The sequence below is a fragment of the Scylla paramamosain genome, chromosome 14 (genome assembly GCF_035594125.1).
Source record: "Scylla paramamosain isolate STU-SP2022 chromosome 14, ASM3559412v1, whole genome shotgun sequence".
Lineage (NCBI taxonomy): Eukaryota > Metazoa > Arthropoda > Malacostraca > Decapoda > Portunidae > Scylla > Scylla paramamosain.
This window is the reverse complement of record NC_087164.1, coordinates 12,449,573-12,477,433: the sequence shown is the minus strand read 5'-3', so window position 1 is coordinate 12,477,433 and position 27,861 is coordinate 12,449,573. Positions and strand designations below refer to the sequence as shown.

At 39.4% G+C, this 27,861-nt stretch overlaps 2 protein-coding genes and 2 long non-coding RNA genes across 8 annotated transcripts; 1 reads left to right on the top strand and 3 right to left on the bottom strand.

Annotated features, from left to right (window-relative positions):
- The first annotated feature begins 629 nt into the window (after positions 1-629).
- On the top strand, positions 630-10,894 carry LOC135106867 (uncharacterized). Of its 4 annotated transcripts, none has more exons than XR_010271488.1 (5): positions 630-788; positions 1,106-3,897; positions 7,096-7,275; positions 9,934-10,015; positions 10,693-10,894. It is a non-coding gene; the product is annotated as an uncharacterized LOC135106867 (long non-coding RNA). The 4 variants fall into 4 exon arrangements; XR_010271487.1 differs by having other exon boundaries at positions 1,106-5,980; XR_010271489.1 differs by having other exon boundaries at positions 1,106-5,980; positions 9,934-10,104.
- LOC135106866 (translocator protein-like) lies at positions 4,313-9,053 on the bottom strand. 2 transcript variants are annotated; one of them, XM_064016233.1, is made up of 4 exons: positions 8,922-9,053; positions 6,769-6,877; positions 6,201-6,428; positions 4,313-5,933 (listed from the first exon to the last, which is right to left on the bottom strand). In XM_064016233.1, exons 2-4 carry the CDS (start codon positions 6,868-6,870, stop codon positions 5,739-5,741), a joined length of 525 nt encoding a protein of 174 aa, XP_063872303.1. In that variant the 5' UTR covers positions 6,871-6,877; positions 8,922-9,053; the 3' UTR covers positions 4,313-5,738. The 2 variants fall into 2 exon arrangements, with proteins under 2 accessions (XP_063872303.1, XP_063872304.1); XM_064016234.1 differs by lacking the exon at positions 8,922-9,053 and adding an exon at positions 7,122-7,259.
- A 1,598-nt stretch (positions 10,895-12,492) lies between the features above and the next one.
- Positions 12,493-14,125, bottom strand: LOC135106692 (uncharacterized). The gene is made up of 2 exons (XR_010271410.1): positions 13,997-14,125; positions 12,493-13,512 (listed from the first exon to the last, which is right to left on the bottom strand). It is a non-coding gene; the product is annotated as an uncharacterized LOC135106692 (long non-coding RNA).
- Positions 14,126-14,728: 603 nt separating this feature from the next.
- On the bottom strand, positions 14,729-27,534 carry LOC135106865 (semaphorin-2A-like). Its single transcript, XM_064016232.1, has 13 exons — positions 27,482-27,534; positions 23,827-23,889; positions 22,778-22,882; positions 22,304-22,574; positions 21,794-22,024; positions 21,296-21,532; positions 20,776-20,952; positions 20,190-20,314; positions 19,555-19,706; positions 18,882-19,073; positions 18,057-18,228; positions 17,810-17,881; positions 14,729-17,169 (listed from the first exon to the last, which is right to left on the bottom strand). The coding sequence occupies exons 1-13, from the start codon at positions 27,509-27,511 to the stop codon at positions 17,089-17,091; spliced, it is 1,908 nt and encodes a 635-aa protein (XP_063872302.1). The 5' UTR covers positions 27,512-27,534; the 3' UTR covers positions 14,729-17,088.
- Between the last annotated feature and the right edge of the window lie 327 nt (positions 27,535-27,861).

The following is a 27,861-nucleotide window of genomic DNA, read 5'->3' as shown; positions in this document are numbered from 1 at the left end:
GAATTATCTTTTGCACTCACTCACTCACACTATCTTTTGCTTATTCCATTAATTTCAGAATGATCTTTTACACTCACACTGTCTTTTACTCATTCCATTCATTTTGCAGCTAGTCCAGTTGCATATCATTACATGTACATCATTAATGGGGACCGTGAGCACTTGTGAATGCTTCTTTTCTTTTGCTTGTAGAAAGATTGAGAATATAGAAGAGTTTGGACAGAAGTAAAAGAGAGGAAATAGAAGGAAAGTAGTAGATTAAAGATTGTGGGGAGACCACGTTGTTATTTTTTAAATGAATGTGTGTGTGTCTGTGCCGTGAATCTTCCATTGAAATGCATGTAATAACATGTGATTGGACCGTGAGCGTGACCGTCCCGATAGAGCGCATCGGCTAGAGTAAAGCGCGGGAAAATTTGAGAATGCGATTATAGTTCTCGTTTCTCTCAATTTCTTGATCACATGGTAATTTAACAGAATGCACTGGAATGAACAAATACTGTCGTTCCTGACACACCAAACATGTGGCTTCATTTCACCGCTGCTTCGGCGGGTGAGTCACTCTCCCACCCATGTGCTCCTCACCACCCTGTCCTTCCTTCCTCCCCTCCCCAGTTGGTGTGCGTCAAATATATACCTCGCGCGCCCACCTGTTCTGTTAGTGTGGACCAGACCGCTGAGGGCAACGAGGAGGGCACACACACACACACACACACACACACACACACACACACACACACACACACACACACACACACACACACAGTAGATCATCACGGTGACCCAAGGTAAGCAAATTTTGTATTTCTTTCTTTTCTTTTCTTTTTTTTTTTTTTTACTGAAAGAGTGAGTCGTCAAGTACATTCTTATCTTATTTGATGGATATTAGATGTCATTCTCATTACGTGACCCCCGTGTGGATCATGATCTCTGGAATTTCTGATGCATATAGCAGCGCCTTAGTATTACTGCAGCGCCTTCAATCAAATCAGTCCCTGATGCATCTAGTGACATAAAACAGAGAGCATGAGTTATTCATTGGTAATGTTGAGCGATGTGAGAAGAAACTCTCGGCAGGATGTAATGAACAGGAGTTCTGTTGCAGTGCGCAGGGCTGGAGGGAGGCGCCAGCCAGCCTCACAAAGTGTTTCACCACACTGCCGCCCTCCCTCCCAGCTCCGCCCAGCAGCCCACCTAGGGGCCAAGCATGGGTCACCGGCTACCAGTCACCTATCAAAGCTAACTGGTGGCCTTGTGATGATGCAGGACGTCGGAGAAACCACTGGTCCTCACTCAGTCGGTCGCCGCGGTGCCTCAGCGGTCTCTGTGGTTTGCCCGACACCTGTTTGTAGTCAGAAACTGTCATGCAGCTCTTCCCCTCCTCTCCCGCCACCACCGCCACCCATTCCCTCGGCTGAGGGCAGCCTGCTACGTAGCTGGTGACCATCTGGCTGTTATTTGTGGCAATGTGTACGTGCTCTACTCATTGTACAGTTCGATTTTAAGAGTCGTCCACCATCTCTGCTTCGTAATCTTCAAAGGTGATATTTTTGGTAAAGAAAATTATTTTGTTAATTATAATTAAGGAAACTTAATTCATTCAAGAAATTTAAATATGTGAAAATTGATAAGTGCTACTTTGAAATTTATTTTGATATGTCGTATCACGATGGCCCCATACATATTGATGTTAGAGACGGGCGAAGTGCCGCCAGCGGGAACCCGTGGCGGTGGCTTGTGAGAAGACTACTCATTACCAGGGTGACCTTGTGCCGGAATGTTGTTCTCACTTTGTAAGTGTGTCAAGCATTAATCCAGATATATTGTGCATGAAGGAAAACGGACGGAATTACAATAGTTAAAGATGTTCCCCGCTGAATTCCCTCCTTCCGGGTGTTCTGAACGACGCTGGTCAGTTCGCAGGTGGTCAGTGACAGGGCCCGAGCCAAGAAGACCCGAGTGCATCAGGGTGTTAGCCAGAACAGCATCTCCATCGCCCATAGAGTAATCCACAACGGACCGTGTTTGCCAGATTCATTTGTGAAAGAACTTTTGTCATCATCTCTCTTGGCTGCAAAATTATAATGATGCTTTAAAATATCATTCAACTTCTCTCACATCAGAAACTTTCAATAGACATTTAAAAGCTTGAGGCAAATTAACCGATGCTGTTCCTCTGGAAACCCAAAAAAGGAGAGGGAGAAAGAAAATTAACGAAAGAAAAGGAAAATTGTTCGGTGATAGTGTCTACTCTTACGAATGGGATATAACAACCAATAGATAATCTAGTAATGGTGATAAAATAGCTGCGATCTTCCGCTTTGTCATGCAGTGTCTCTCGTCTTCACGTCATCTGTACCCTCTGGAGTGGCAAGCGCGCCAAGGCTCGGGGGCTCGGGATCTGATAAGGCACCTTGCATGGCACCAGTCTCGAGAACTCCCTCTCCTTGTCCCTCCCGTTCAATTTGCATCACCGTACACCATGGAGAAGCTTAAAGGTCTGGAAATGCCAGTGCGATAAATCAGTGTGGTAAACATCATTGCACCGAACTCTGTCCTACTCATCTCATCCTAAGCTGGTCTAGCCGCGCTTCAGAACGCCTGTATAGCTCCCCACCACCTGGCCATCTAGTTGTCTGGAGGGGCATTTCATGGTCATCCCGCTGTCACCTAGCCAGTCAGACAACTCCTTGGCCAATGGAGCAAGGGTCTTATGTTGGTTTATTGATGTGCCACCTAAACCAATAAGTGACACCCTTGCCCCATCCAGGCGGTGGGTGATGCTTGTCTTATGCTTGTCTTGTTTTTGCTTCGGAGTGTTTCATCTACAGTGTTCCTTGTATGTAAAGTGTCCACATACCGTATCTGGTGTATCATTAACTTGCCATGTAGTTTGCCAGTAGTCAGACGAACATGTGGTGGATGTGTAAGTGGTATAATGTTGAATAAGGTGTTATAAGTGAAAGATCAACTATGACACACACACACACACATACCGGTAAACTAACTAGAAATCAAGTAGTAGCTTCATTTACAAGTCAGAGTACAATAAAGTAACTATACAATGATACAATGATATTATACAATGAGAAGTCTTAGGAAAGATATATTAAGTAGACAACAAAAAGGGATGCAAGCTGGAGAAACAAACATCTCACTAAGAGGAGTGAAGGATGTTGCGGCAGCAGTATTTGGTGCCTAATATCAGTGGGGTATCTAGTCTTTTATACAGACGTTAATATTATAGTTTTATGGTTGCATTTTTTATAAAGAGAATGAAAAGAAGGCTCTACAGAAGCCATAGGGGTCAGGGACAAGAGGTGGCTCAAGGCGGCGAGTGAAGCATTAGTTAGAGGAGGAGGATCAGTTGAGATGGAAAGATGAGCTAGTGGTGAGTTCACACTGGTCAAATTCAGGCGTACTGACATCAGATCATGGGGTCAATGTCCATATAATATCATGCAGTATTACATAGACCTGGGGGGAGATGATGTTGACAAGCGAGTTTCAGCCGAAGCAGTGAAACAGTGAACCGCGCGCCGTGAGCAGCTTCAAAGCTCAGACTATAATAAACACTTCTCTTGCTTAGCTCAAGGGATATCAACAATAGCAACGTGGACTGCCCACACACTGTTACCTCTTACTATACTTCAATATTTCTCACTATATCCTTCTTCTATCCCCACTCTTACTTCGCTTCACCCCACTTTTCTAAAAAAAAAAAAAAGCTCAAGGGAAGCTCAGTCGAGTTCAGGGAAGCTTAAGAGGTTGTATAGCGGTCACTTGTCTTCCTTGGATGCGGGATGTATCATGCTCTACTGTGGCACGATTCTTATTGCATTGCAAGGAATGCATATAAGAGCCTGGTGAAGTCTTCCTTCCATTAAGTTATAGTAGGTATGTATTTAGTGTATAGGACAAAAACAATGTCGATAACAAGAAGTGTCTACGTAGCTACTACTTGAACTATCTTGCCAAAACCTTATACTCGTCAGTGTTGTCATCTCAACCTTCTTCCAGCGCTGTGTAGGAAGACTGAGTATGCCATGACAGTATAAGATTACAGGGAAAAAAAATGAATGTGAGTTGTGTTTATAAAATTCAAGTTATCTATGATAGTGTAAGAAGTAATATTTTTTTTTTGAGGGAATAATCATGGAAAGTGAAAGGAAGGACCATGAGTAAATGTTTGGTAGATTCATTCTTAAATACATATGTATTTTTATATTATTTTTTCAGCCACTGTAAGCAAATCCGCAAGTCATGTTCTCAGTTTCCATATACTGTCCTGATGTAATAGGAGAAACAACTATTAAAATTATATATTTATTAAAGAAATGCACAGGCATGTAAGAAAGCATTTATATCAAACCCCATTAAACACATAACATCTCACAACAAATTTAAGCACATAACTCACCAAGCTTTATTGCTCTCTGCACAAAGGTTTTGCTAAATGTCATCTAAACTTTCCTTTGTGATCATGTGCATGTCAATAGGTTGCTGTAATTTAAGTGTAAGAAAGAATATATCACATTAAACCCAACTATTTCAGGGCTTCTTTAATTCTAAGCTTGCACAACCATCATACAGAATAGTCACCTTATGTTTAAGTATATATATTAGCATATCTTAACCTCTTTTTCTGCTATGATCATCCTTCATTAACATTCTGAACACTGGGAAGAATTTATTGTACAGTCATAAGGAAAAAGAGAGAATAGGAGATTAGTTCTCTCTTTTCTAGGCTGCAGAATTATTTAGGAGTCTGCAGTACAAAAACATGTCTGATAAGTTGTAAGTTATTATTGGGAAATTTATATAAGATGGACACAAATTTCTTGACTTGGAACATTGTCATGGTGGACAAGGCAGTACAGTGTGTGTGTGTGTGTGTGTGTGTGTGTGTGTGTGTGTGTGTGTGTGTGTGTGTGTGTGTGTGTGTGTGTGTGTGTGTGTGTGTAGATGGGTTACAATGTGGCTCATTTTGAACATGGTTAACTCTCCAGCATCTCTCTCTCTCTCTTACCCAGAATGATACCTTATGGAGACAGTCATATACAACTCTATTATTTTTGGCTCAAGCATCCCATTCCCAACACAATATAAAGCAAATTGTCAGTCTTGGAAGCTCCCATTACACAGCATACATATATATTTCTCAGCCAAAGCTCAGTAAAATTTGTCAGTTTTACTTATGAATCAGACACAGGCAGGCTTGTACTTTGACGTTGTGAATCAGGACAAGAGGCTGAAGTAAAGATCATGCTTGGTTAAATACTTCAAGGAACTGCTTAGAGTGGAGGAAGGAAATCATTCCCAAAGTTAAGTTCCACACAAAATCCTCATGTTCCTTAAAATGTACAGTAATTTGTTGTTATAAGTGTAGCTTTCTAACCACTTATACTGTGTGTGTGTGTATACACCTTTACTGATGTTTTTTTTACTATCTCAGCGAGTCTTCTTGAGGAATTCTCCTAAACTTAGATTAGTTGTATAAACACATTATTGCTTAAGTTTTTGGAATACATCCTGAAGGGGAAAATTCAACACCAAAAAGCCTGAGACTCACAAATCCACTTCTTATAAGTTTCCTACAAGTTTCAGTCTTAGATCAAATACATAATTTTGTTTTATTGCATATTTTAAATGAATTTTGTACTTTTTATGAATGTGAAAACCACAATATTTTTTTAGCTATTTAGGTTTTACATTTTCTTTCCATGACAAAAGGATGACTACTTTTTCTTTTTGGAATCTGGTCCAAAGCGCCAATTTGGATTTGATATCCATATTGCAGTAGTGAGAGCAGTGGCCAGAGTGAGCCAGGCCAGGTAGGGAATCAACAGCAGCCCTGCCAAGGCATCCTCCTTCCAGAAGGCAAACATTGTCATGGCAACAGAACCATCCAGGAGCAGGATCTCAAACAAAGCCTGGAACAGATTGTCAGCAATTGAGAAAACTTTATAATGATCTCAGGGTATATACAAATTTCATGCATGTAGTCAAAGAATTTGTCATAATGGACATTGCAAAATTATTCTCTCAGATTCATATGTAAGCATTTTATCTCCCCAAAATGAAATTCTGTGTATTAGCATCAAGAGTTTTTACCATAATTAGGCCTTAGAAAACATTCGTTGAAAATACTGTTCTTAGAAAACATTTATAACAACAGTATAGAGATTAAAAGAACTCACCAGAGTAAGATGTTTATACACAAAGAATATTGGAGTCCAAATCCAGTTCAAGCATAGCTGCAGCAAGAACAGCTTCAGTGGAGTGGGAAGAGTTGTTAATGACATAATGTTTGGCTCATCCAGCTCCATCCAGACTCTGTATGATGCATAGCCCATCATGCAGTACAATAACGTCCATACTGGTCCAAAAGCTTTATTAGGAGGTCGCCATGAAGGCTTCTTGATTTTCTGATAGAGAGAAAATAACATGTCAGTAGATGTTATATGAGTATGGTCTCATTATGAAGGGGCAGGAGTAAATTAATGTAAGTTATTGGGCCTTGCTTTCAGTCTTATTTTGTTACTTGACTAGACTAGAAGAGACTAGACTTGTTAGACTGGAAGAGATTAAAAAAATAACCTCATATTGGTTTTACTAAAGCATTCACTGCAATTTTCACTAATTTACTCATTAACATGTAAGCATTACATATACTATATATTCCCTGACAGTTTTAATATTCAATCTTTTCCTCAGAGAAAACTGGGTTTCAAAAAGTACTTTGGTACTATACAAAAGCATACCAACCTTGTCGTACCAATCTCGAACATGGTTTTTTATCACAAATGCATTAGCAATTCCTCCAATGTTGGGCAGTATGACTGCATACAAAAGACTCATCCAAGCCATTTTAGTCCTGCAAAACAGAAAATATTCTCTTTATGGAACCTATTTATTATTGGGGATTCTTCACTTGTACATTTAGGTTCTAATCACTATTCTGGTTATTCATAATATAATATGTCACTTACTCATACTTCTTGAGTTGTGCAAGATGAAAACATGAAGCATGTGTCTCAGTTGTACAAAACATTTGACAAAAGAATCTCTGAGATTTCCATTTCTCTCCAACAGTTTAGGAGCTTCTTGCACCATCTTACAGTTTACTCCTGCCTGCCTGGAGACTTTGCCAGCAAAGCCCTGCAGCATCTTACAGTTTATTCCTCCCTGCCTGGACACTTCCCCTGCAAAGGCTTGCACCATCTTACAGTTTACTCCTGCCTGCCTGGACACCTCCCCTGCTAAAGCCTGCAAGTATGAGCATGAGTGTGATCATCTGCTTGTGGGCATCTTCTCTTGCTATCCTCTTTCATGTGGTATGTTAGTTTCAGTCATAGATAGAGATGTTTTATTTTTAAGATCCAAATAAATAGCTTAGAGGATAGTCAGACTAGAAGAGATATGCTCCCAAGTTGTATTAAATGTGCTAGTACAGTCCTCAGATATTATGGATCAGTAGTTCTTAACCTTATTACTATTACCATGCCTGATCTAAGAACTGGTCCTTTCCTCCACACCCTCCTGCATCTATAAATATAATTTGCTCCTCCAAGATTTTTGAGCAAAGAAAAGTAAAGTTAGTAAAGGTGATACTTTGGCATTTTCTTAAACTTACCAACTTTAGCCCACACTCTTGTTAAGAGAATGAAAAATATCATGAGAGGAATTCTTGCATTACCAAGTCCTTGTATCTCAACTGTGGTAATTACTAGTGTCCCCAGATTAACCCTTTGACTGCTATTTGGTACATCTTTCCTTAATTATTAATAATTCTGAGATATCTTTTACTTCTTCTATAACTACTTCCAGTCTTTAAACTGGGTAGAAAGTGCAAAATCTATTCTTTCTAATCCCATTCTTTCTTGTAGATGTTTATAAAGACTTCATTCATTACTTCTGGTAGTGTTAATTGCTTCATCTAATATAAAAGACACCTAGCTGTCAACAAAGTAAAAAGATGGTAAATTGTAAAACAACATCCTGTTTATAAACTAAAGGGAGTAAGTAAATTATTTTGAAGGAAATAAATTCTGAGAGAGAGAGAGAGAGAGAGAGAGAGAGAGAGAGAGAGAGAGAGAGAGAGAGAGAGAGAGAGAGAGAGAGAGAGAGAGAGAGAGAGAGAGAGAGAGAGAGAGAATGTAATAACCATTTAAATAAGAAGACACAGAGTAATAGAGCGTCAGGTCTAGCTCAATGGATCCTCGTGTCTAGTTTTTTTAATAAAATAAAAAAAAATATAACCTTAATCCAACAGTTTCTGAAGTCACTGCATAAAAGAAAAACATGGACAACAAAATATTTCTACAGCTTTCCGAACAGTATAGCAGAGGTTACACTAATCAAGAGGTGGGCCTGGTAGAAAAAGAAGCAGGAAAAAAGTAACGCACTAATGCAAGCCCAGCAAGTTGTGATTACTTATCAGTTAAGAATATCCAAGCACAGGCAGTCACCGGTGAACAGAACCTTCCATGATCTCTGTCAGTTTCGTTCATATAAGACACTGGAGTAGAGTTTAATGAGTCAAGACGCCAGCATACGCTTTACTGGAAATGTAGGATACTGGAGAGAGAGAGAGAGAGAGAGAGAGAGAGAGAGAGAGAGAGAGAGAGAGAGAGAGAGAGAGAGAGAGAGAGATGCTGTAGGTAGGGCAACTCTGAGGAATAAAATACTGAACTTGACACCAATCATAGAAGCAACATCAGTATTTACAGAAAACAAGAGATAAAACCCGACCCAAGCTAACATTTCCACCATCCTTCAGTCAAGTACAATAAGCCTAACTCCTCCAGTCTGTACACTTCATAATACGAGTATATCGTAATATACAACAGGGACTTTATTTCTGCGCCTACCAGATACACACCCTCACTTCCGTACGTAAGAAAATGAAGATAACTTACTCAATATGGGGATGAAAGTTAAAAGACAACCGCTCCTGTGCTTATCCAACTTTTCCAATGCGGTGATGTTTTCTTTCCCCCTCCCCCTTCTCCCTCTGTAGAAAGTTTGTACCGTATAGCAACTCTTTACTTTTATCATTCCCTGACCTCTAATAGAAACAGTGCACAAAGCAGAGAAAATACATGTATCTCTCCTTGTTAAGTTACGTATTTAAAAAGGGAAACAATTGCTTGCTTATATCTCCTACGCCAGTCATGTTGCAACAGTCTCCCCTCTCATTTTATCCGTAAGCATGATGGTGTATTTTCTCAGGAGCAGGTTATATATAGAACATACATATGTGAGGTGATCATGTATGTGTGAATCTGCATGTATGGCATATAATTTGATTGCATGTAATGAAGATGCGAACTAGAAATATAGTTTCAAGCAATGGGGCGTACGGTGGGGTTTGATAAGATTTTTTTTTTCGATATATTAAATATGAAGCGTTTTTAATGAGGATCTCCATTGTGATACAAAATTTCACTTTATGTAAGGAAGACTAGAACGAGAAATCATAGTTTTATTGAGTAATTTCGCTCTTTTGTATGGTATTAGGAAGATAACTTCTAAAGTCATCCATAGTAGAATGAGAGAAAATGTAGTTTAAAGGGAGAGTTAAAGGGATGACCCTTAAGGGATGACCCTTTTCAACAGCTGCCTGATGTTTTGATGGTTTTGTATGGTCATGGTCAATGGCAGTACAATGTAATGTGGATACCTCGTTTTGGTTACTCTCCTTGAACTACCTAGATAAATTTGTAGTTGCAGTAGCGACCTTATTGTGGAGAAGGAACAACGAAGAATGTATATAATATCATTTATTATTTTATATGTAGGTTGATTTAAGATAAAATACATTAAAGGTTGCAATAGCAAAAAAAAAAAAAAAAGTAAATAAATAAATAAATAGATAAATAAATCAGGAAAGAACTTTATGAAGGTTACTTACTCTGGATCCTGTTTCAGAAATAGATGTCAGATGAGGAAAGGATGAAATACATAGATTGGAGAAGTATCGTATGTCAGAATTGAGAGATCTTCGGATGTCGTAAGTACAGCTGGCTTTCTACTTGATGAAGCAATGTTTTACTTGTGTATCTAACGAAAGCGACTTGTTAACTCGAGGAATTTTAGTAGGTAAAATCACTGGCCAGAAGACGTGACGTGTAAATTAAGCAACACCTCTATCAAGCCCACCCCCTCCTTATTTCTACATTTCTCATACGCCTCTCCCTGTCTCCTCCATCTAAGCTCTCTCTCTCTCTCTCTCTCTCTCTCTCTCTCTCTCTCTCTCTCTCTCTCTCTCTCTCTCTCTCTCTCTCTGCCAGTCTGGTTGCTTTCCTTCATATTTAATTATTTATGCAATATTACATATAGTATATATTATATTATTATACAGTACAAACATACTTACTTTTACATCTTTACATGATACATACATAGTCACTATATAAAATTCTCTCTCTCTCCCTTGTCCGTCTGCAAAACTCTTGACACATTAAGTTTTGTAAATTTGAAAGGGAAATAAGAAAAAGGTATAATTTTAGTAGATAATTAAGTAAACATGTATGGATTAATTTTCTTTAACTTTGCACTTTGTAATGTATAAAATATATCCGCCACGACCGCTTTGTGTGTGGTGTGGGTGCGGGCATCCGATACACCTGTACCATAGATGTGTGACTATTATTTATTGTTCGTATTAATGTATTTATGTTTCGGCAGTTTAATTTGTAAGAATCGTCCATTGAAACGCCCTGAAGACAGCGTGAGGTCCTAGATTAGAGGCCAGCAGATTTTGAAGCACCCAGGATTCAGGTCTCCTTCCCACCCTTCTTTAGAAAATATCCAGGGCCTCGCTCGCGGGACAGCAGACCAGCAGTTCCACTTTCTAACCTGTAAATGACGAAATAAAGATCCTTTATAATTTCCTCTTTCCTTGTGCCTTAGAAAGAACCACAAAATCCTATTACACCTTACTACGAGTGGTGAATTAACTCATTAATAAGAAAAAAATGGATGTTCATTAGAAAACAGAAAAAAAGAGAAAAAAAAATGAATATTATAAGTGTTAGATTGCCCTACCAGAAGTTAATGGCTAGTTACTGTAAAGAAACTAACGGTTATCAGAGTCGGATTATAGTTGGGTTTGAACTAGTTAACAAGCCAACGGATATGTTGGGATAGGTCGGGTGTGTTTGTTTACGTAGTCTCGAGTTCAAGGTCAAAGGCATGGCCAATGTTTTGGTTAGAGGGGGATTTGTTTTGGTTGTCTCTCGGTCAGGGCCACATCACGGCCATGAAGGCAGTGTTGGGGCCAGGTTTGTTTACATTCTTAAGGATTCAAGGCCAAATGGAAGAAATTTGTTTTGGTTTTGAATTTCAAGGCCACGGGTGGACTGAAATGTAGGTCATGGTCATTGTAATGGACTCGCCCAATTCCCCTTCAGCATCAGAACTCCCCTATCATAATAATGGACTCGCCTACTACTACTACTGCCGAACTATCATCACTCTTTCCCGTGCTTTACAATGGACTCGCCCACTACCCATTCCAGGTCCACTTTCAGCCTGTCACCTTTCCTCCCCCTCTCTGACATTGGACTGATCCGCTAGTTACCTGCAGTCTTTTGATCATCAAGCACGATAGTTATTCATGTTTAACTACCCTATGATGAAGAGCTTGGTGGCTGAGGCAGCTGAGCCAATGATATTTAAAGCTGGATATTAAAAATTTTTGCATCTTTTATTAATTTATTTTTTGTTTAACCGAATGTTTTACCTCATTGATATCTTGAATACCTTACCTTACGCGAGCTCATTGGCAGGTTGATAGTACAATATTCTGTGATGCGCGGGGAAACGTCAGCTGCTGTTCAATTCATCCGAGACTCACACATATGACGATCATAACAACCTTGTCCCAATTACCTGCGCGTCACTAACCTGTTTACTACTTCAGTCATTTATAGTCCGCTTCCCTGCCCTGCTCTTATAATCCAGAGAGGCGTTCATACACGTCGTGCTAAAGACTTCGACTTACATTTGTGAACACTCCTTACTGAATCATATCGTTACTAATTTATTGTTCTGATGGTGATTACGAAGTTAATTAACAGCTGAACATCGGTATAGTTCATCTAACTGCATGTCATGGTTGCCTACACTAACAATTACAACACGACGATATGCAGGGTGAACATAGCAGTACAACACCAATAAGGGTACACAGCAAAGTCGAAGTTTCAGTACAATATACATGCAACACAAGAGCTGAGATTATAGTTTATTTGCCTGGAGAGTGATAACGCAGACTATTTACATAATACATACTTACTCCTTTAAGTCCAATTTTTTCGCTGCAGTAAACTTAAATATTCGTAAAAACTAGATTCACAATAAATAGGAGTTACGGATATTCTCATTTATATTTCCTTATTGTTCATCTATTTATTCTATGGATAATGTGCCATGTTCCGCGGCTATGAAACAAAACATTATGGACTTGGTCAACCAAACAACAGGAATTTTACCATAGTTTAATACCACCGTATCAATACAACTTCGTCTTTTATTTCATGAGTATTCGTATACATCATTATCTCTACTCTATCTCTACTGGGGATTATCTAAAACTGCATGCCACAAACACAATACAAAACGTCCTTTTCATATGCTGTCTTGCTTTGTCCATCCACCCGCTCGATTACGCTCCATCTATCTACCAGCTCGACTCCTCTCTTCATCCATCCACCTGCTGACTCCTCGCTTCATCTATCCACCCACTCTGCTCCTCGCTTCATTCATCCACGCCGATGACTCCTCGCTTCATCCATCCAGGCGTTCCGACTCCACGCTCCATCCTTATCTTACCGCAATACCATGTCTTTTTTGTCGTGGGCGACCATGGAACGCCGCCACTGTCTGTCCTCAGCCAATTTTATCAAGTCGACCACTTTTGTGACGCGTGGAATTATCCTCTAGTAAGCTGTCCATATGCTTTATTCTGTTTTCCTCTTGCTCTTCGGCCTTTCACCATTCCCAACAACGTGTTTTTCCAATCCGTCCTCTTTTACCAGGTGCCCACCAAATCTTAACAGTGTAGTTCTTATTGTTCTCATTAATTAACTTCCAGTACCAGCCACCACCATTACTCTCTCGCCACACAAGATATTCTTAACACTCTTTTGGTAAACCACATCTCTGTTGCTTCCATTCTATTCATCTTCATACTTATTGTCCACGTTTTAAGTCAACCAAGTCAGCCATAACCTTTTGTTGGTACAAAGAGAAGTCTGGGGACAAAATACAACGTTGTCTCACCTTTTTCGTAATTTCCAACCACTCTGTCATGCTCCCAATTCGTACAACAGCCTTTTGACTCCAGTTGAGAGTTGAAAGAGTCTGAAGTTCTTTCCACCATTGCCTACTTTTCTTCACGTTTTCAGCAAATGTCTGTGTTTTACCGTATCAAAAGTTTTCTGAAAATCCACAAAACATACCCATCTTCATCCAGCCACCGCCTAACTCCATCCACCCGCTCATCTGGAAAATTATAAAAGTTATCGCTTTTATTATTCGTACATACTTTAAATTACACACACACACACACACACACACACACACAAAAAAAAAAAAAATGAAATTGAGAATTGCTTGGTTCTGTCCTAGCTTCTCTTCCTGCGGTAACAATTATGAGAGCGCTAAGTACTTTCTTCGTTCCTTTGACCGTGACAACAAGCGACATCTTGCATTACATTGACTGGTTCTGAGAGATGGCACTTAACTAGCACTTAAATCTTAACTAGACTTTAACAATTACGGTCATAATCTTAGTATTCAGATCATTAAAGAAAAACGCAATGGCACACTAATCTGGGTCAAGCAACTATTTCTGGGGAATACAGTACAAAATTCGGTCCGAAAAAGTTTCGCATGATTACAGAACAGTTGTTTAGCGGTAACTTATATAACCTAATACACTACAATGTATGCACGGACTTACTTTCACTTATCTCTATAATCTTACCCGATACTGGTCCCCTAATAATGTTCACACTTTAGAGGATGATCCACACAGCGAGGCCAGACAGGAGGGGGAGAGGCAACAGCTACACGTCCTCCTTCTCTCGCAGCGTGTCCATATCTGAGGGTCAGCTGATTCACTGACTCAGCCAATGCAGGGGTTGAACCAGGCGTCACTGACTCGAAGCATCATGACGTGCTTGCTGTTATGCATTTTTTTTAAATCAGCATTTAGGATTCCTCAGCACACTCAGTCTTACCGCATCAGTTGCAATCATCTCGGTGCATTACAGATGATAACCACATCGAAGTGATCAACAATTAACCATTAAACTATAAGATGACGTCAAATACTTACTATATTCGCCACAGGGATTCGTCTCATACCAGATGTTTATGGTGATAGATGGAAATTTTGTTGGAGAAAACCCTAATAATGTCGGAAAAAAATACTAATAACTATGTGACGCCTCTTTATTTAATTATTTTTGTAAGGGTATTGAGGGGAGCTGCTTAGTGGTGAGGGGATGGAGAGGGAGGATGGGAGACAACAGAATGAATAAGCCGATACCAGCAAAAAAAAAAAAAAAAAAGATAAATAAATAAATAAATAAATAAAAGAATAAAAAATGCATAAATAAATAAAAGGATGTGAAGAGGCAACTGAAAGGAGTAGAGGAAGAAGTGTTGGTTATGTGCTAAGTTCTCCCTTGTCCCAGGTTATTTAAATACAGCATATAAAAGAATTTTTATTGTACAGGAATATTTCACATTACAAATTCCTAGATCATAGCTTACAAGCAAATGTTTTAAAACCTCAATTTCTCATGTTTTTTTAAATATTCTGAAATGAATTAATATTCAAAGAAAAGCAACATGAATACAGTCTAAAGCAAAGAGGAAATCTAACTTATAAGTTTAATTAAGATGAGAAGTACAGCTGCAGATGAAAATCAGGCACTTCAAAATTAATGTAAATTAAGAATACTGTTTTTTTTAACTTACTGATAGAAATAATGTCCCTTAACATAACAGTCAGCATTCAGATGACCTGAACACCATAAGTTGCACATTCAGTCTGCAGCCAACCATTCACAACCTAAGCAAGCATAATGAAATATTGGTTTCCTTGCTAGAAGGGCCAATGCCAGTGCAAGTAATATTCAGTGCACATAGCATCCATGGATGGTATTAGAGCATCTACTTTACATAACATCACTGACCTGTAGCCCAGAGGCTCTTAGTGCAGACTCCATTAAGTAAAATCCAAAGTCTTTATATATTTTGTAGACTCTGAACTTATGACACATTTATGAGAATTAAAAATAATGCAGGTCATACATAAACTGATGCTTTCTAATGAAATCAACACCATGTACACACATATTTATAATTCAATAATTACACCAAAGTGTTACTAACCTGCTTATATGGAGCAATATTATTATGTAAGAGTCTTACAAAATTGGCGCGTATCACAGGACAGAAAACGAAAATGTTAGCGTGGATCGGCATGTAAAATGGAACATTCTCAGAAGGGGAGCAGCAATAATCGCTGTAATTCTCTCCACTGTCTACTGAAAATACCACCTGAATAAAATGATTGGTTTAACTAAACAAATGGAAAGTATTTCATGAATGTACTTCCTAACTTATGCAAGAATATAACTTGAGACAACATGATCACCTTGAGAGAATGTCCCACCATGTATGTGTATATTACAAGTCTAAAAATTAGCTGTATAAAAGAAGAATTTGTCCACACGTCACTCTACATTACTCCAAAGCAATCTAATTCTTCAAATTTTCCTTTCATCCCCCTCTTACATACAAACATTTGTGAAATTCTATCAATATGGTTTTTGTTCAACAAACATTCCTCACATTATGCTTCCCTTCCAGTGATCCTATTCTTCCTCTGAGGACCGGCTAAATATTGATGTATGTGGATGGAGTTTTCCTGATACTAGTTATAATAGTCCTTCATTACATTTCTCTTATCAACAATAAGAAAAAGGCAGAGGTAGTTTAGAATATGCTTAACAAAACATTAGAATTAGGGGAGTAATGAAAGCTTGCATCATACAACCTGGGAATGATCTACCTATATACATATATATATATATATATATATATATATATATATATATATATATATATATATATATATATATATATATATATATATATATATATATATATATATATACTGATCAGGCCAACTCAAGTATAATGAAATACAGACAAGACTTCTTTTTGCCTCAGATAATGAAAATAAAAAAATTTCCTTACCCCCAGTAGAAACAATTTCAAGCTAACACCCTACCAGGAACCTTCTTTGCCATTAAATGCACCATGTCCATCATTTGGGAGTCTTAATAAATGCCAATCTTTTTTACACAATAATAGGAGACAATGGCCTCATTTTTAAGATATGTTTGGAAGTTCAAACCAAGGAGGTCCACTCTTCAATCTTAAAGTTCTGAAGTTCTAGGAATCACTGTTCACTCATACCTTTTGAAATGCAGATACCATAATGCCCACAGGCAGTCATCCAGGAGCAAGGAAAGTATTAAGAAACAACTTTTCACATCCAAAACCTCTTGTCAGGTGTGGCAAAAGAAAATCAATAAATATCATAACTAATGGTACCCTGATTGTTACTGGAGTATTTGGGTCAAGTTGCCTGTTCGTTACTCTCTTTCACCTTCTGTTTTCCTTGTTGGTTGTTACACACGCACTGCTGGCACCTAACAGTATTAGCACCTTTCTGCTGGTGGCACCATCAATGACTGCCAGTTCTTGTCACACTGTGTTACAAGTCACCAACTATAATTGTCTCCTCATATCATATAAGTTCCAATCATTCCTTGTCTTTCACCCACAATGTCAGAAATGAAAACTACCTTGAAGGTAATGTCTGTCTGCTGCAACAATTTTTTTTTCTGAGCAGTACAATTATGTTTGAGGAATCACATGATACTAATGCATCATCAGTTTAAACAGGCAAGATCTTGACCACCAATAGGAAAGGGAGCAAGCAACTGCTCCCTCACTTGATCTGTTGTTGTGGAGTTTAGTTCATCTCTAAAGTGATCAGACAAATGGGTTACTCCTTGCATAAATGTCATTGGGATGGCTGTTCTGGTGGCTGATGTTGTTCCTGCTGGCACATTGCTGGAATAAAAGACAAATATTAGTAAAACTTACTCTTTCCTACAAGTACTATGTGACCTATTCCTTTCTTTTTTGTATCTGAAGTTATGATGAGGTACTCGAACTTTTCCACTTTCTCTCTTGATCCTCATCAATTAGCTCTGTGCAACACTGCCTCTTCAAAGTCAATGACATCCTCAACAAACTCTTAGAAACACAATAACTTTACCTTTATCAGTGTTTACTCAGAAGACTTCTAGTGGTTATGAATTGAGACATGCTATTCTTTGCGCATCCTATTCAGGCTCTTCCAAAAAGCCATGAATTTGTCACAGTAAGCTCAGTTTCTTGGTATGTACAAGTTTTGTCCTAGCTTTCCTTTTCTAATACATACCATAGTTACTTGATTTGTCCCTTTATTTTGCATGCATTACTAGCCCATGTTCTCTTTTATGTTGGAGAAGTTAAACCCATAGATCTCTCAGAAGAATTATGAATTTATACTCTGAAGTGGAACAGCAAAGTTGACACCACACATTTTTAAATTTAAGGAACTAGTTGATAAGAATAAAATTACAGACTTTAGTAGAATACAAACATAATTATGATTAAACTAATAAAAATTAAATATTCTGGAGTTTTACTGTTAGAAAATACTTACTGCTTGTTTCCTCTCCCAAGTCTTCATTGCTAGCTTGTACTTTTCAAATTCATGACACCAGTCGCTGTACACCTGAAAAAGTAAATAAACTTTAGCAACCAATTTCAGGGAGGTATAAATATAAGAATGCATACTGATATATTACAACAACCAGTTTCTGAGAGTTGTAATCATAAGGATCTAAACTGACATATTTTAGCATCTTGTTTCTGAGAGGTGTAATCACAAAACCTGGCACAGTGCATACCTTCTGGAAGTCATTGGTCCGAGCTGGAGCTGAGCATCGATGGGCATCCACTGTGATGTTGTATGAGCACACAATGTCTCCACCCATCTTACAGTCATACCGCCCAGCATCTGCTTCATTCACGTTCATCACAACCAGTCCATGTTCTGAAGTCTCTATATACTTGTCAGGTCTAAAAAGAGTACTTGAGTCAGTGGGAGGGGTCGGTATGAGTGACCAACTGATAGAATTGGAAAACAGTTTAATTATTGGAAGAATCTTTTTTCCTATTTCTTTGTTGCTTGGAATTTTAGCTACATAATATACCTTTAAGCTAAAGTACAGTTATGGTCAGTTGTTGAGTAACAACATGATTACTTGACTGTATAGTGTTTTCCTTCAATCTCAAGTCCTCCTATCTACCACAGGCTTCATAAGGAGACTACCAGCACATGAGAAGACTTCAGATAAAGAGAAAACACAGAAGGTAACGTTTGTGAGTATACATTGCTTGATTTCTAACCATGGACACTGGTTTAGTTTTAACATGAATTTTCCTATTTCTCTGTTGCTTGGAAGCTTAGTCACATAATATAACTTTAGCTAAACAGCAGTCATGGTTAGGTAATGAGTAACACATACAATTACTTGACTGCATAGTATTTTCCCTCAATGTAAAGTATTTCTATCAAACATCAGACATCAAGTTTTGCAGGGAGATTACCAGCATTTCAGAGGACTTCAGATAAAGAAAGAGAAAACACAAAAGAAAGCATTTGTGATTGTACACCATTTGACTTCTAACTACAACTGTACTTGAAAACGAAACAAAAAGCCTTGCTGTACCTGTATCTGATCTGATATTTGCCCTTGTCCTTGGAGTAGTGGTGCCAGGTGATGTCCTTCAGCGAGATGGGGCGTGGCAGCTTGACGGCACAACCCAGGTGGATGCTCTGCCCCCATGTCACCACCATCTTCTTCTTGGCAATGCAAGCATCACAGAGGCCTGGTGTGGAGCCAGTCACATCTTGCAGCAGCCTGAGGAATATTGAGTAAGATGAATATAATTGGTGGGAGAGTAGAATGGCACTCAATTTCTGACTATGACTATATCAATGTCCAAAGTGGTGATGTCCCATTCTACAAAATACATAAATCAAGTACTGAACATGGCAATAATATTAGGTGTTGAGAAGTCAGTAGAAAAATGATGTGAGGAACCTAGACTGTCCATAAGTAGACAAGCAAAGGAGAATATGCTGTAATTTTCAATCTAGTATATTTCCCTCTTCCCCACAAAGAAAAGGAAAAAAAAGTAGATAAATAAGATAGAGAAAAAAAAAAAAAAAAAAAAAAAAAAAAAAAAAAAAAAAAAAAAAAAAATATATATATATATATATATATATATATATATATATATATATATATATATATATATATATATATATATATATATATATATATATATATATATATATATATATATATATATATATATATATATATATAAAAGTCCTACCCAGGTTTGTAAGGCTTGCACATGTTGGCATCCTTGTCCCAGCCACAATATGGGTCATGGGAGCAGCGCAGGCAGTTGTCGTAGCGGCCATGACACATGAACAGGTCCACCTGACGCACTCGCATGTCGGAGGATACATACAGTGACTTGTGCTGGAAGAAATGCATGACTTTGAATACAGGAACTCAAAATGTGCTAAAATGCCTCTTTAGATATGAAAGATCAAAGAATCCATTCACTGCTATGGCTTCCTGAACTTGATAAAATGGTCTGATACAAGTTTATGATAAAATGCTCAGGAGTACAGGAATTGAAGACATATTTAATTGATTCTTTAAATAATATATGTAAGATTAATTGAGCCTTTTACTGCTAGTTTCCTGAACTTGATAAACTGGTCTGGTGCAGGTTTTAGAATACAATTTTGAAAGGCACCACTGACAGAAATAATAGTTGAGTATCTGAAACCTTCAAATGCTTATGATTTTATATTTGTTCAATAAAATTGTCTAGGGTTACTGTAGTGATGTTACAAGTATCACTGTGCTATTACGAGTCATAAGATAAGTTAACTGAGCATAATTTGGATAAAAGTAATAATCATGGTGGAATTAGAAGTGTGAAGTGCTCTGTACCTTTATTGAGATCTGTATGGCTCTGATGGGTTCCGGTGTGGTGACCTCATACACATCCAGCAGCTCTGAGTGTGACTCTTCATTCTCATCCATCCACTCCACCACCTTGTAGACTCGTCCTTCCACTGTTGGTGAGAAATAGTGGCATGTGGATAACACTGTGAGGGAAATACTGCTTGATGACAATGAGAGACGCTAAATTGCACTGGCATCATATGGGAAATGGATATGAATGCTTTCCTTGTAGAGTATGCCAAGTACTTTGGACTGCAAGGTATGCATTACGAAACAGACTTACAGTATATGGGAGGAGATTCTGAGGAGCAATCTAAAGGAGCTCTTGATCATATGCTAACAGCTGGTAAAGGCTATCCTGTATGAACACAGAACCTGCCTTTCAAAACCAAACTGTGAATAAGTTATGAACAGATGCTACTATGGCAGTACATATAAAGTGAAGGAACCTGCCTTTCAAAACCATAAAAAATAAAGTTCCTTGGATGAATGTATAAAAACTGTGAATAAGTTATGAACATATGCCACCACAGCAGTACATAATATAGGGTAGAGGGAATGCTATACTTACAGGATCCTGCATAGTACACTGTATAGACATTTTCTTGGCCATAGGTTCCTCCTGTCACCTTATCCACTACTAGATGTGTGAAAATCAGGTCCCGCTTGAAAAAGACTGGCTTGTTGTGCTCATGAGCTACAGCCTCGTCCATGAGAGGGTGTGACTGCAGGAAGGTCAACACATTATCTGATGGAGAGAGAAAAACAATTATAAATCACTAGTGTCAGAATAGTCACAGCCAATAAACAATCACCTGTCTGGTGGTCACTTCTGGCTTGCCTTGGTAATATGTCTGAAAAGGTGTGTTATCCTAATCGTCCTGATTTACATTTGATCCAGGTCTACAGTGCCTTTCTTGTGAATCTACCTCATCAGGTCAATTTCAGTGCTTTTAAGAGTTATAGCTGTTGTTCAGTATGGGGAAGTAGTGTTTCTCATAATGTAGTATGGTTAAAACATGGACAGAATGTACTGCCCTCACTCACTCAACAGACTTGAATACTTGTGTCACTAATTACAGCTTACTGACCTGGGAGAGTCTGAGTGTCGTTGACGCACTGGCCAGGCCGAGGCTCAGGGACCTTAGAGATGAGGACGGGCAGCCAGGCAGATGAGGAGGTTGCCTGCTCCTTGAATCGACCCAAAAAGGCATCCTGGATATCATAAAGACTGAAGGTGCAGATGGCTGACCCCATGAGGCCATTCATGCTGGTGGTGAAGACAGCATAGAAGCGCGAATCATCACCAGGGATCTTGTACACTGACTCTGTTGAAGAAAATAAAATGTTAGTAATTTCAAAGGGAAGGATAGTTTACTACTGGAAACTTGTGGACAATCTGAACCTAAACAACTAATGAGAAATTGTACAGTTTATTAGCAAAATGTGACATATGTAGGGAGGTAGCAAACTTGGGAGGAAGAGGACATGATATAGGGCTAATTAAGCTAAAACTGAAGATGAGTGTCTAAGGGCACTCATAAGGCCTGCATACTCAATCTACAGGCCAAGACAATCTGAACACTTACGGATCTCGTTGAAGTAGAAGGGAAACTCCCCGGGGATGGAGCAGTTGAGGCGAGCCTTGAGGTAAGTGGCCCAGTTCTGAGTCAGGATGTTCTTGCCACCTGTGTCCTTCTTGCATACACGAGCAACTCGGGAGTACACGTTCTTGCCACAGTTGATGTACTCAACAGCAGTCTCCCGGAAGAAGAACATCACATACTCCCCAACCTCATAGGAACCCACGAAGTTTGGTTCTGAGTTAGGATAAAGAAGAGAGAAACCAATTAATCACTGCAGCACATGTTTAACTTCTAACAAAAGAAGGAAAAAAAAAAAAGGGAAAGATAAACATATCATATTTTTTCACAACTTATGATAAAACTGGTTGAGTTATCAGGACAAGGAGGCTGCATAAATGAACATGGATGATTACGAACATATAACCACCACCTAGCTTCCTTACTGCTTCTCTTATTTACAAGCAAGCTATAATGAGAGAATTCTTCCACAACACAACCTGATAAACTACTCACTATCCAGCCACTTGGAGTCATATTTGATGGTCCTCTTGAAGGGGTACTCGTGCCTCTTGGTGGTGTAGTTAAAGAGGTCAGCACGGAAGATAACAGTGTCTGCCTTGGTGAATTCGGCCACTGTGCCTGAGTACAGACCAGGAAGGCCCCCTGGATTGCCGTGCTCCACCCAGACCGCTGTACTGTTGTCTGAAGGGTCGAAGGGACACCTAGCCACTCCATTTCCAATCCCTGGCACGTGCTCACGGCGGGCCAAGTGGGTTAGGTTGCTCTGTGGTGGAGCAAGTTGAGTGTCAAACGTGATCAACTCTTATCTGTTGCTTATTGATATGTATGTAAATTTAATAGTTGCAGATCACAGGCATATCTGTTACTGTGTGAGACTCCCTAGCTCCTGCACTTACTCATAATACAGCCTTGCTTAAAAGAACTAATACAGAGCCACCAAAGGAGTGAGGGAAGCATGAGACTCACGTAGATGACCCAGTCCTTTGGGTTGTGAGCGTTGGTGCCACATATGTACAGACGGTTGTTGGACATGGGCTGGATCACCCGGATGTGGTTGTGGCAGTCGTAATGCTGGGGAGGGAGAAGATGAGGTGTTAAAAAGTGTACTCGGAGAACTATCCAGCCAGCTCTTGTTCCTCCTGTTCCAGTGTAAACTTTACTTTCTGCTGCCACATGTAGACCAGATGGTTTCTTGCAGCTTCCCTCGTATTCTTATCTTCTTTAATTTTTCTTATATTTTTCTAGCTTGATAAAGATGTGAACTATGCTGCACCTGCCATTTCAAAAGAATTCAAAGTCCTTTATTTTGTTGCTGTCATTCATCATATGTAGTTTATACTGTACTAATTCTCCTGTCTGCTTTATGAATAAAACATCTACTTTCATATTTAAGAAAAGCATGCCTAATTCGTGAAAAAGTCTTCAGTATAAACTCTTCCTCCTTAAATTAGTTTCTATATCTAACAAACTTACTGATTATTTACAATTAAATCTACATGTATATGACCATTACTGTAACTGAGATAAATTTATGAAGCAAATGGCTGATATCATAGTAATATAACAATCTACAATGAGATCTTTACAAATCATGAGTTATACAATACTCATGAAACATTTTTTAAACTTTATTAGTGAATGTACATATGCACAATGCTATAACCTTAAGAAATTCATGCTGTAAATAATTGGAGCTTGTATGAATGTTGGCTACACAATGATATCATAATATGCAGATGTCATCCACATTCAAAATATTTTTGTCGTATCCTCAAAGTTTCAGTGGGAAATAAGACCTGACGAAAAATTTACTGACTTTACTGGAATGCACTTGGGTTTCCATTTACTTGACACATTCCAGGACTCTTAAACACATCGGGGTTTCGTTTAAATGCTAATTCAACTCACTCAGAGCAGCCTGATAGAATGCAATACACACAGGCTACATTATCATGGGCTGAGCACGGACTGGTTGGTATGCTCTCTCTCTCTCTCTCTCTCTCTCTCTCTCTCACCTCTGACTTGCCACGGGAAAGGCAGCTGGACACCCTGGTTGGCTCCAGGGTCATGGTGTCACTCTGTCAAAAGGAAAAGACAAGTATTAAAATATCGTCATTACCATCATAATCATCATCGCCATCATCATCATCATCATCACCAGTCTCTATGATTTTTCTGCACGATAAACTCTGCAATGAAAAACGCATGAACACATCATGCACGTTTCTTTCACTATCTATCTATCTATCTATCTATCTATCTATCTATCTATCTATCTATCTTTCTGTCTGTCTTTCTTTCAGCTAATAAGACGACGTTTCACAAGACTCATGATTAAGCACAGATCACCGACTGCTTGCCTGTGTGGCGGGGTCATGTTTGCTTGAAGTCGGTAAACGCCAGAGCGGCCAGACGAAACGGCGGCGTAACCGACTGCCTGACTGGGACGCATTAAAAAAATCGTCTGTTTTGAGAAAGTTGGTGAGAAAATTTGGCAGAAAAACACTGATGTGGCAGTGTGAGGCTACGTTTAACGGTTGGGTCACACTGTTACTATTTGATATATCTTCGGACACCTAAACTCTCAATATGTAAGCAACGTGAGGCTACCGGAAAAAAAAAAAGCTTGCTGGATTGAAGCAGGAACTCGAAAACTGTACAATTTTGCGACGGTAAAGAAAAGAATGAAATAACAGAAGGAAAGAGAAATACCCTAAGGCTAAGACTGAAGCCTTCATTATCAACCTGATCTTTGATGGCCGCAATCACCTACATGAAGGAGCGACAGGGCTGTGGACAAATAGTTCAATTACCGAATGAAACTACAGAGTGTGGATCGCCGCCAGGTAGAACAGCGTGGCGAATGAAGCACATGGCTGGAATGTACTTTTTTGTCTCCTCAGAGAAAACGGAAAGAGTGAGTGGAGGCTAGAAAGAACAAAAGAAATAGAAAGAAAAAAAAAAGAATGAAAGAAAAAGAAAGAGAGAAAGGGAGGAAGGAAAAGTGTCACGTAGGCAGTTTAGCATATTAATCAATAACAGGAAAAAAAGGGAAACTGGCAGCTCATAATTAACTTCATTATCCCCACCCTGAACATTGACAGAAATCTGAAGTAGAAGAATGTAACATCTTTTTAACTTTAATGGAGGTGAATGAAGACTGTATAGAAGCAGCCTTGGTCTTGCAGGGGAGTCAAAGAGGCTCAGGATGGTGAACGTGGAAGAGAGAGAGAGAGAGAGAGAGAGAGAGAGAGAGAGAGAGAGAGAGAGAGAGAGAGAGAGAGAGAGAGAGAGAGAGAGAGAGAGAGAGAGAGAGAGAGAGAGAATGCGGGAATAGAAGTAGCAAAGTTTTTATTATGAGAAACTTTTGACAGTTTTGACACGAAGAGAACAGAAGATATATAATAAATTAAGTTGGCATCCTCTTGATTTCTTCGTTGCATTTTCATACAAGCAACACACGATTACCTTCACTCTGTAACTACGTCATTATTATTATACCCTCAATCATTCTGACTTCGAATACTTTTAGCAAGCTCCATATGAAGTAACTACTGGGGTTTTCACGGATATTCTCATGATCAGAGTGGTTCAACAATGATTCCATACTATGACTAAGAAAAACAACTACGAGAACCTGACTAATAATCTCTGTGACCTTTGAAAACAGCGCTGAGAGTCTACAGCCCCCAGGTTAAGTGGCTTGAGTTCGTGCGGCGGCGGAGGCTTTGTTTTGGGGCAGCCTTGGGATCACATCACGGTAAAGAATTCATCAGACACCCAACGTGACCCAACTCTCACTCCACTCATTCGTTCCTCCCCTTCTCTCCCTACCTACTCTTACCATTCCCCTGCTGCCAATTAGCCTCCCTTCCTCCTCCCCCTCCTTCTTTCCTCCCGCCTCTTCTCTCTTCACGCTGACAACATCACCAAGTTCCCCTCCGCCCGAAGGAAAAACCTCCTGGCCCCAAAAAAGTTAATTGTAGCCTGTCGTGACTTCCCTCCCCGGGCCCGTGGGTCCTGTAACCTCCCCGCCCCTCTCACCTTCCCTCTTCCCGCGGCAACAGTCCTTCCTCCTCCTCATTTTCCTCTACCTCAATCCCCTTTTCTCAACAACGTCTCTTCCCTCAGCGGTTTGTCCTCTTCACCATCAATAGATGATGCTCAGTGCGCGGATTTCCAAAAAAAGACTTATAAGGTAAGATTAAACCTCACTGTGACACGAGATACTTCGGAGTAAAAAAAGAGCTTGGTTCAGTGACGCCCAAGGCACGAACTCTCCTGCACGTCTAATTTTCCTCACCGATTGGAGGGCGACACCTCACTGCACACGAAAGAAATTACTGATTTACTTGGTGATTGAGCCCTTTGTGCGAGAGGGATTGGCAAATCATTCTGTCTAGGGAGGGAGAGAAAGAAAGAGGGAAAGGAAGGTACGGCCACACATCTTTGACAGGAGAAGACAATACCAGGCTGCAGCTTGGTGCAAAACGCTGTCACACGCTCACACCTTCATAACTCACTTTTCAATGATACTTTCTGCGATTGATTTCAATGCCGCCATACTCACATTCGCCCCAGCTTGTCTATCTGTGACGTCATTGTGGAACAGAGCTCCACCCACAGAAAATGATGACGTATTGGATAATGCTTAGGGCGCGCTATTATTCGTCCATTGAACAATAACTTACCATTGTACACACAAGTTGAAGCTACATATAATAAATAATAAAAACTGATAGAATAAACGCGAGAAAAACAGATGAAAGCACGTCAGTTTTTCAGTCCTTCTTTGCAGTCAGTTTGGTACCAACTTTTGGACTTATGGCAACTCCTGGCAACTTTGCAGGGATGTTGTTACGTAGCATAAGCGAATTCAGCCCGAGGGAAAGATTAACTTCACTGACACTTACTGGTAATATGAAACAAGGAGATGTATCTTTGTGAATAAGCAACAGAGCTGATGGGGGGAAACGAAGACAAATAACAAAACAAAATCATTATCGGTAAGGCTCGCGGGAAGCACGGCAGGTAGGAGACATGAGATAATGGATGCCTGTTGTGTCAAGCCATGGTGTTGGATTAGAGGTAATACAGGAATAACCCATTGTTAAGCACCAGCTGTTGTTCATTATCCTTGGCATAAACACTCGGCGCCAGATGTTTTCTCATTACGTTCAGCAAACACGTATATTCACTCCTGCGTTCTTTGGTGTGTAATAAATATCCCTCCTATTACTCTTCCTTTTATATTCTAGATATTCTGAGTTGTAATTATAATCAACATACTGCGTACGTTTCACACTAATCGCTATAATTCTGTAACTATAATGGTATAATGAATGACATGTACTTACATTGTAAACATCGTAACTATGGTGGTGATGAGAAGCTGATTAATTTCAGTGGCATTTGAAAATAATACGAACGAAAGCCTAAAAAAAAAAAAAAAATGGTTCTTCACCCTCAGCTTCGTTTAAGTCTTTTCTTGAAGCTACAGAACCTCCCTTCACTTACTCTAAACCCTATCATGCCTCTCATTCCTATTGTCTCTGTTATCTGTTTCTGCTTTTTTCTGTCCGCTCTTCACTACCCTAGCCTCTCCCTGCCTCTGCTCTGCCCCACACTACCCCGTACCGTCCCGTCTCGTCCTGTCACAGTCACACTTACCTCACAGTTGGTTTGCGTAACGTTGTTCATGTTAACCCGGAGAACCTTGTCCCTGAAAAGATAAAGAAGATGGGTGTTAAAAAGATATTTCTCTCTCTCTCTCTCTCTCTCTCTCTCTCTCTCTCTCTCTCTCTCTCTCTCTCTCTCTCTCGGCACGAGGAAAAACAGCATCAATAAAATAGTAAATAATCGACTTGTTATGATTTTCCTACGTGAAAGAATAGGAGGAGGAGGAGGAGGAGGAGAAGGAGGAGGAGGAGGAGAGGAACTGAAGTATGGGAGACGAGGCTGGCGTGCACTGAGAAGTAGTGAATGAGCAAAGCATAGAGATTAAACATATAACACTGAAAATGGAGTGAGGCAGAAGGGTGAATGATAGA

Bases quoted from the DNA above. Each gene is read 5' to 3' on its own strand.
- LOC135106866 (XM_064016233.1), bottom strand. From the start codon at position 6,870: ATGGCTTGGATGAGTCTTTTGTATGCAGTCATACTGCCCAACATTGGA. The intron at 6,429-6,768 runs GTTGGTATGCTT...TCTCTCTATCAG, and splicing joins TTCGAGATTGGTACGACAAG to AAAATCAAGAAGCCTTCATG. The intron at 5,934-6,200 runs GTGAGTTCTTTT...AATCTGTTCCAG, and splicing joins TGTATAAACATCTTACTCTG to GCTTTGTTTGAGATCCTGCT.
- LOC135106865 (XM_064016232.1), bottom strand. From the start codon at position 27,511: ATGAACAACGTTACGCAAACCAACTGTGAG. The intron at 22,575-22,777 runs GTGAGTCTCATG...GCTCCACCACAG, and splicing joins CAAAGGACTGGGTCATCTAC to AGCAACCTAACCCACTTGGC. The intron at 21,533-21,793 runs GTAAGTGTTCAG...TTTCTTCAACAG, and splicing joins CTTCTACTTCAACGAGATCC to AGTCAGTGTACAAGATCCCT.